Here is a 9839-nt window from a genome sequence, read left to right on the forward strand (position 1 = left end):
ATTAACGTAGATAAATCGAAATTAGTTATATTTAGGGGGGGGGGAGGCAAGAGAAAAAACAGGGAGAAGTGGATGATTTGCGGTACGGAAATTGAGGTAGTCAACAGCTTTAAACACTTGGGATTCTGGTTCTCTTCAAGAAACACTTATGGGAATCACGTTAGAAAAATGTCAGGGAAGGGAAATCAAGCAACAAACGCGGCATGGGGGTTAATAATGAGAGCAGAGCTGAGGTCCTTAAAAGGTAGACTCTACGTTTTAAATACACTAGAGAAATCTGGGGCAACCTATGGAGTGGAAATTTGGGGACTAACTAGAAGGGATGAAATGGAAAGGATGCAGGGAAAGATAATTAAAATGGTGATGGGAGTCACTAGAGATACACCTAACTACTTGTGGAGGGAAGAAAGCGGGAAAGAAAGCCTATATTTTGAGGCAAAACGTAGGGTTCTCTTGTTTTGTGGTAGAATTTGCAACCTAGAGGGAGATAGACTAGTTAAAATCTGTCTGAAAGAAGAACTTTGAGCGATTAGAAACAGAAATCCGTCCAATTGGGGGAGAGAGTTACTTGCAGCGGTAGAAGAGGAAGGGGGCGCAGTACTGTTAGACCTTTTAGGGAATGAAATCTTCGAGAGTGAAATGTTTGAAGAAAAATTGGTGGAGCATCTAAAGAAGGGGAAGGACAGAGAAAAAAGAATAGACATCAATAGAATCCAGAAATCCAGTTTCAATCCGGGATATAAGTTTATTGACAGGGAGGTGGGAGATTATAAAATGCAGGCTATGCGGATCGCTGCAAGAAAACTTGGAACATATTTTTAACTGTGATACAGCGAAAGCAGCTTTAAGAGATCATTGGGAAAGGTGGAGTGATCTCGGGTGTAAGCAGTCAATCTGGACAATCTGGGGGGATGGGGCGGAGCCAGTATCAGAACGTTGTAAATATGTGAGGGAGTGGGAGAAACTGTTGAGGACAAGGGAAGAGTGATAACAGAATGACAGAGGGTGGGGGGGGGGGAGAAACGAATGATCTTGAAATGATCTTAAGGAGTATTCACCCCTGAACTGGTCCGATCGCGTACTTAGCCGACTTCGCGAATACCCAGTTAATAATATCTATTTTTGTTTTTCAAGTCCAATCTATTATTCAAGTCCCTAGAACCTGGCGAAAAAACGCTTATGGGCTGGGGCAACCTCAATATGAGAATATCAGCCTCCTTCACTGCTGGAATAGATGTTGAAGATATTTGGGTGATAGGCGCCGCATATAATTTTGTGACTTTACAGTTAGTGATTCTTGTTTAAATGTTATGCCAAAGTATTATTAGGAACATAAGAAAGATACGACACTGTTATAGTAGTGCTAAGGGAACTAAAACTCTATTTAAATTAATATGTTATTAGTAACAAAATTGTTAACATAATATTTTTATTGATACTCACAAATATTGTATTTTAGCATTAAATGGGGAAAGGGGAAACAAATGTAAAAGCCTGAAAAGACATACATGTAGAATAAATAAATAAATACAAGTATTCTAGTTAAATATTTATCATTTTAGTTGGAAAATCATCTTTTAGGTTGGACATAAAATTACTTTGTTGAAAGTTGAAATCTTTTGTTAAAAATTAATTTTTTTTATGAAGGTCAATAATTTTAATTAAAAATGCATTTATGGTTGAGAAATTATATTGTTTACTTGAAAATACGTCTTTTTTTATTGAACATTGATTTTTTTTAACCTTAAATTTAATTACTTACGTTTAGAAATTAAAAATTAATGTTTTTGGTTGAAATTTCAAGTATTCCAGTTAAATATTTATCATTTTCGTTGAAAATTCATCAGTTAGATTAAAAATTAATTTTTCCAACCTAAAATGTCGATATTGTATTTTCTGTTGAAAATTCTTTTTTTTTTTTAGTTCAATATTCAATTATTTGGTTGATTATTTGTTTCCTTGAATTTAAAATTCAAATAGTCCCTTAAAAATCCATGTATTTTGTTGAGAATTGTATTTTTTGTTATAAAATTAATCTTTTTGTTTAAAAATTAATTTTAAACTTAAGATGTATCTTGCATTTTCTGTTGAAAATTCTTTTTTTTCAGTTCAATATTCAACTATTTGGCTGAAAATATTATCTTCTTTAATTAAAAATTCAAGTAGTTCCTTAAAAATCCATGTATTTGGTTGAAAAATGTTATTTTTTTGTTATAAAAATTAATCTTTTTGTTTCAAAATTAATTTTTTTGGTTGAAAATTTGAAAATAAATCCTAATGTTTTGAAAATTCATCTTTTTGGGTGAAAATTTGAAAATAAATCTTATTGTTTGAAAATTCATCATTTAGGTTAAAAATTAATTTTAAACTTAAAATGTAACTATTGCATTTTCTGTTGAAAATTCTATTCTTCCTTTCAATATTCAATAAAATGAAAATATTGTCTTCTTTAATTAAAAATTCAAGTAGTTTGTTAAAAATTTGTGTATTTTGTTGAAAAATTGTATTTTGGGATAGAAAATTAATCGTTTTGTTGAAAATTATAAGTTGAAAATTAATTTTTTAAACCTTTAAAACTTTTTTTCGTTTATTATTTAATTATTTGGTGGAATATTTGTCTTCTTTAATTGAAAATTCACATAATTCCTTCAAAAATTCATGCATTTTGTTGAAAAATTGTATTTTTCTGTTATGAAATTAATCTTTTTGGTTAAAAATCAATCTTTTTGTTTGAAAATTAATCTAATTGTTTGAAAATTCTTCTTTTTTTTGAAATTTCAAGTATTTCAGCTAAATATTCATCATTTTAGTTAAAAAATTAATCAATTATAGGTTGGAAATTAATTTTTTAAACTTAAAAATAAACTCTTGCATTTTCAGTTGAAAATGATTTATTTCGTTTATTATTCAATTATTTGGTTAAATATTTGTCTTCTGTACTTGAAAATTCAAGTAGTTCCTTAAAAATTCATATATTTTGTTGAAAAATTTTATTTTTTTGTTATAAAATTAATCTTTTTCTTTAAAAATATATCTAATTGTTTGAAAATACATATTTTTGGTTCAAATTTCAAGTATTCTAGTTAAATATTCATCATTTTAGTTGCAAAATTCATCAATTAGGTTGAAAATTAATTTTTAAAACCTAAATTTTCTGTTTTCGGTTGAAAATTATTACTTTTTTAGTTCAATATTCCATTATTTGGTTGAATATTTGTCTTATTTAATTGAAAGTTCAAGTGATTCGTTAAAAAGTCATGTATTTTGTTAAAAAATTTAACTTTTTTATTAAAAATTAATCTTTTCATTTAAAAATAAATCTTATTGTTTGAAAATTTATCAGTTAGGTTGAAAATTAATTTTTTAAACCTAAAACGCGGCTATTGCGTTTTCTGTTCAAAACTCTTTTTATTCCAAAAAGTTGAATTTTTAAGAAAGAACATTTTTTTCAAATTTTTAGGAAAGTAGTTTAACTTTTTAAACCCTATTTGTTAAATGTTTAACCAAAAGATGAATTTTCAAGCAAAAAAATTTAATTTCTACCGAAAAAAAAACGAATTTTTACAAAAATTCGAGAATTTTCAACGATAAGTTGAATTTTCCACTAAACTAGATTAATTTTTCAACAACAAAAAAACGAATTTTAAACAAAATAGTTCAATTTTAACAGAACATTGAATTTGTACCTAAAAAAGAACCATTTTCGACTAAAAGTGGAATAGGTAAATTTTCAATTACAAAAGTAATCTTTCAGGATAAAAAAGGAATTTCCATCAAAATTTTTAATGAACAATTAAAGATATGAATTATTTACTAGAAAATTTTAATCGTCAACCAAAAAAGGCATTGTTGGAAAAGTAGTTCAACTTTAAAACTTTGTTGTTAAATTTTCAACCAAAAAGATTAATTTATTACCAAAAAAGACGAATTTTCAATAAAATTCTCAACCAAAAAGTTAAATTTTTATCTCAAAAAGATGAATTTTTAAACAAAAAGATTAATGTAATACAAAAAAGACGAATTTTTAATAAAATTCAAGAATTTTCAAGCAAAAAGTTAAATTTTTAAACAAAATTTGCGGCAAATATTAATATGTTACTTTTTTTGACCTGAAAAATTGTCAAACTTAACCGGGATTTTCAAGAAAATAGTTTAATTTTAAACTAAAAAGATGTATTTTCAACAAGAAATTTAATATTTTCGAAGAAAATACATGAATTTTCAACTTAAATGGCGGTTTATATAACTAGGTTGGTTACATTTTTAGTTTGAAAATTAGGAAATTAATCTTACTGTTTAAAAATGCATCTTTTTCGTTGAAATTTCAAGTATTCCAATTAAATATTCATCATTTAAGTTGAAAATTTATCAGGTGTGTTGAAAAATAATTTTTTAAACCTAAAATGTACCTATTGCATTTTCTGTTGAAAACTCTTTTTATTCGTTCAATATTTTTAATTGGAAATTCAAATAGGTCTTTAAAAATTCATGTATTTTGTTGAAAAATTGTACTTTTGGCTAGACAATTTTTCATTTATTGTTCATTAATATTTTTGTTTAAAAATGAATATTTTTTGTTGAAAATTTAAGTATTCCAGTTAAAGATTCTTTAATTTTATTTGAAATGTTTGCGTTTGGCGGCAAATATGAATATGTTCCTTTTAGTTTTCCAGGAAAATTGTAAAACTTGACCGGGATTTGTTATAAATTTTGTAATTAAAATTTTTTTTTAATTTTCAGTGTGTCGGAGATCAACAAGGAGCTCTTCTCGGCCAATTGTGCCTAAAACCTGGCCAGGCGAAAGCGACTTACGGAACTGGTTGCTTTTTGTTGTACAATACTGGCCACGTGGTAATTATTTTTTCATAACAAATAAGAGTGCTTCAAAAAAAAGTGCGACAGCCGCAGATTTTAGAAACTTAAAAAAAATTTAATCACATTTCAAAAGGATTTTAAAAATTTTAGATTATTTTTTTTTAAATTCCATGTAATTTTCAAATTATTTCAAAATATTTGCAAGTTTTCAAGGAATTTTCGAGGATTTCAGGAAATAACGAATTTCATGAATTGTAATTTTAAATATTCGGTTAAAAAGATTAACGATTTTAATAGAAAGATATTCTATTTTTTTAATTAAACTATTTGATATAAAATTGAATGTTTCGTTAAAAATATATATTTTCGTATTGCAAGTTGAACTCATTCCATAAAAATTTCACCTTTTTTTTGGTAGAAACTTAATCTTCTTGGTTGAAAAATCAAGTATTGGGTAAAAAAAACTGTATTTTTGAAAAACAATTTTGTTAGAAGGTATAATTTTTATGTTAAAAAGTCAAATATTTGGTTGAAAATTCAATTGTTTTTATTAAACAATTATTCTGCGCTTTAGATAATTAAGTTATTTTTTTATGATTTTTTATTTTAGTTGAAAATTCATATATTTGGTTTATAAAATTTAACTATTTTGTTTAAAAATTATTGTGTTTTGGTTAAAAATTAATATTTTAACTGAACATTTAACTCTTCAAGTTGAATATTTATCATGAACTGAAATTTCGAAACTATATGGTGGAAAATTTATATTTTTCAGTTGAAAATTCATATTTTTGATTAAAAAATGTTGTTTTTTTCGGTGGAAATTAATCTTTTTTGTTGAAAATTAGTGTAATTTTTTTAAAACCAAACAATTTTGTTAGAAAATATCATTGTATGTTAAGAAGTCAACTATTCTGTTAAAAATTTATTTGTTTGGATGTAGATTCTTTATTTTAGTTGAAAATTTATATCTCGGGTTTAAAATTTAACTATTTTTTTTTAAATAATTGTTTTTGATTGAAAATTCGTCTTTTTCGATAAAAAAAATTAATATCTGCTTCAAAATGATATTATTTTCTTAAAAAATCATTGTTTCTTGATAGAAAATTTATTATTTTTTTTTTTACTAAAAATTGAACTTTTCAAGTTGAAGATTCATCATGTATTGAAAAAATCTAAAAATGTATAGTGAAATTTTTTAAATTTGAAAATTTATGTATTTGATTAAAAAATCGTTGTTTTTTCCGTGCAAAATTAATCTGCTTGGTGTAAAGTTTAACTATTTGGTTGAAACTGGTATAATTTGTTGAAAATTAAACAATTCAAGTTTAGGATTTTGTCATGAATGGAAATTTCAAAACTGTGTAGTGAAAAATTAATCTTTTTCATTTGAAAATTTAACTTTTATGCTTGAAAATTGATATTTTTTGGTCGGAATTTCGCCTTTTTCGTTGAAAAATGAATCTTCTGTGTTGAAAATTCAACTATTTGGTTAAAAATTATTCTACTTTTTTGAAAAATCATCTCTTTGGTTCATAAATTTGTTTTTACTGAAAATTGAACTATTCAAGTTCAAGATTTATCATTAATTAGAAATTTAAAAATTGTATACTGGAAAATGAATCTTTTTCAGTTGACAATTCAAGTATTTGATTAAAAAATAGTTTTTTTTTACGCTAGAAAATTAATATTCTTGTTTGAAAATTCATCTCTTTGGTTTAAAACTTAATTATAATGTCGAAAAATTATTGTTTGTTAGTTGAAAATTATTATTTTGACGGAAAATTTAACGCTTAAATTTGAAGATTTATCACAAATTGAAAATTCAAAACTTTAGAGTAGAAAATTGATCTTTTTCAATTGAAAATTTGACTTGTACGATTGAAAGATGATATTTTTTTGGTAAAAATTCGAGTTTTTTCGTTCGTAAATTAATCTTCGTTGGAAATTCATTCAACTGTTTAGTTTTAAATTATTCTACTTTTTTGAAAATTAAACAATTTTGTTAAAAAGTAATTCTTTTCAATGAAAATTCTTCATTTTAGTTGAAAATTCATCTCTCTTATTTAAATTTTAATTATTATGTTTAAAATTAATGGATTTGGGCTTGAAAATTGATATTTTAACCGAAAATTGAACTAATCAAGTTGAACATTTATCATGAATTGGAATTTTAAAATTTTATAGTAGAAAATGTATCTTTTTCAATTGAAAATTTAACTATTTGGTTAAAAATTGTTATAATTTTTTCTTTAAATAAGCAATTTTGTTAAAAAGTCATTCTTTTGAATGAAAATTCTTCATTTTAGTTGAAAATTCATTTTTTTTTGTTTAAAAATTAATTATTATGTTGAAAAATCATTGTTTCTTGTTTAAAAAAATATTTTATTTACTGATAAATGAACTTTTGAAGTTGAAGATTCATCTTGAATTGAAGATCTAAAACTGTATATTCAATTTAAAAATCGTTTTTTTTTTTGTGCTAGAAAATTAATCTTCTTTGCTGAAAATTCAACTATTTGTTTGAAACTAGTATCATTTTTTTTAATTAAACAATTTTATTAAAAAGTCGACTATTTTTTTTTAATTCATCTGTTTGGTTTAAAATGTAATTAATGTTTTGAAAATCTTTTTTTTTTCTTAAAAATTGATATTTTAACGAAAAATTTAATATTTCAAATTGAACATTTATAACGAATTCAAAATTGTGTACTGGAAAATTGATCTTTTTCACTTTAAAATTTCACTTTTATGCTCGAAAATTTATATTGTTTGTCGGAAATTCTCATTTTTCGATAGAAAATTAATCTGCAATGTTGAAAATTCAACTATTTGGTGAAAAATTATATAATTTTGTTAAAAATTCATTCTTTCGTATGAAAATTCTTTATTTTAGTTGAAAGTTCATCTCTTTGGTTTTAAATTCAGCTATTTTCTTGAAAAAATCATTGTTTTTTTTTTAAATTGATTTTTTTACTGAAAATTGAACTATTAAAGTTGAAAATTCAACTCTATATTGGAAAATTGGTCTTTTTCAGTTGAAAATTGATACTTTTTAGTAGAAAATTCATGTATTCATTTTAAAAATGTTGTTTTTTCAGTCAAAAAATAATCCTCTTTGTTGAAAATTCAACTATTTGATTAAAAAATATTCTATCTTTTTTTTTAGTAGAAAATTCATGGATTTGGTTAAAAAATCCTTGTTTTTTTCGGTCGAAAATTAACCTTGGTGGAAAATTTAACTGTTTGGTCAAAAATTAGTCTAATTTTTTGAAAATTATACAATTTTGTTAGAAAGTTTTTTTTTGTTTTGTTAAAAATCCCACTATTTTGTTTAAAAATATATCTGTTTTTGTTAAAAATTATTCTATGTTTTCAAAAATTTAACAACATGGAAAGTCACTATTTTAATGAAAATTCTTGATTTTAGTTGAAAATTTATATCTTTGGCTTAATATTGTACTATTTTGTTTAAAATATCATTGTTTTTTGGTTGAAAATTTATTTTTTACCTGAAAATTGAACTATTCAAGTTGAAGATTCCTAATAAATTAAAAATTAAAAACCGTATAGTGAAAAATTGATCTTTTTCAGTAGAAAATTTAACTTGCAGTATTGAAAATTCATATATTTGATTGAAAATTTGCCTTTTTCGGGAGAAAATTAATCTTCATGGTTGAAAATTTAACTTTTATGATTAAAAATTGATATTTTTTGTTGGAATTCGCCTTCTTTATTAGAAAATTAATCTTCGTTAAAAATGCATTCATCTGTTTAGTTTAAAATGATTGTACTTTTTTGAAAATTTAACATTTTGTTAAAAAGTCGTTCTTTTGGATAAAAATTCCGTATTTTAGTTGAAAATTAATTTCTGGTTCAAAAATTAATTATTTTTATAAAAAGTCATTGTTTCTTGCTCAAAAATTAATTTTTTTACTGAAAATTAAACTATTCAAGCTGAAAATGCGTTATTAATTGGAAATTTAAAATTGTATAGTGGAAAATTAATCTTTTCCAGTTGAAAATTGATATTTTTTACTAGAAAATTCATGTATTTGGTTAAAAAATGTTATTTCGGTAAAAAAATAATCTTCTTTATTTAAAATCCAACTATTTCATTCAAAATTATTAATTTTTTTTTAAGCTAAAAAAGGTCGTTAAAAAGTAATTCTATTTTATGAAGATTTTTCATTTTAGTTGAAAATTCATCTCTTTAGTTCAAAAATGAATTATTTTCTTGAAAAATCATTGTTTTTTTGGTTGAAAATTAATTTCTTTTACAGAAAATTGAACGATTAAAGTTGAAAATTTCACTCTGTAATGAAAAATTGATATTCTTTCATAAAAAATCCATGTATTTGGTTAAAAAAATGTTGTTTTTTCGGTAAAAAAAAATAATCGTTGTTGAAAATCTAACTAATTCATTAAAAATTATTCTAATTTTTTTTCAACTGAAAAATTTTGTGAAAAAGGCTTTTATTTGTGAAGATTCTTTATTTTGGTCTCATATTAATTTCTCTGGTTTAAAATTTAAATATTATGTTGAAAAATCATTTTTTTTTTGCTTGTTTTGTTATAACAATTACTCTACATGTTAGAAAATTCATCAGTTTAACTAATCATTCTTTTGGGAGAAGATTCATTTTAGTTAAAAATTCATCTTTGTTTCAAAAATTAATTATTTTCTTGAAAAATAATTTTTTTTTTTAAGTTTATTTTTTTTACTGAAATTTTTCAAATTTAAGACTCATCATGAATTGCAAATTAAAAATTGTATAGTGGAAATGTTGTTTTTTTTTAGATGAAAATTCATATATTTGGTTAAAATTTATTTTCTTGAAAAATCATTGTTTTTTGGTTGAAAATTGGACTCTTTAATCTGAAGATTCATCATAAACTGAAAATCTAAAACTGTACAGTGTAAAAATATATTTTTGTTTTGTTGAAAATTCATGTATTTGATTAAAAAGTCTTTTTTTCGGTAGAAAATTTTACTATTTGATAAAAAATTAGTTTACTTTAAT

The 9839-nt window shown here is 23.5% G+C and overlaps 2 protein-coding genes across 3 annotated transcripts in view; one reads left to right on the forward strand and one right to left on the reverse strand.

Moving 5' to 3' along the window:
- Positions 1 to 9839, forward strand: part of LOC117180968 (glycerol kinase) — a 72562-nt gene that overhangs the window by 46540 nt on the left and 16183 nt on the right. For both annotated transcript variants that reach the window (XM_033373585.1, XM_033373645.1), the window contains exon 6: positions 4741 to 4851. In XM_033373585.1, the coding sequence (XP_033229476.1) occupies positions 4741 to 4851 (111 nt within the window). The remainder of the gene's footprint in view (positions 1 to 4740; positions 4852 to 9839) is intronic.
- The window catches only part of LOC117180859 (golgin subfamily A member 6-like protein 22), a 129917-nt gene that overhangs the window by 20777 nt on the left and 99301 nt on the right, over positions 1 to 9839 (reverse strand). The gene's annotated exons all lie outside the window — the stretch shown is intronic.

The sequence above is a fragment of the Belonocnema kinseyi genome, chromosome 1, assembly GCF_010883055.1.
Source record: "Belonocnema kinseyi isolate 2016_QV_RU_SX_M_011 chromosome 1, B_treatae_v1, whole genome shotgun sequence".
NCBI lineage: Eukaryota > Metazoa > Arthropoda > Insecta > Hymenoptera > Cynipidae > Belonocnema > Belonocnema kinseyi.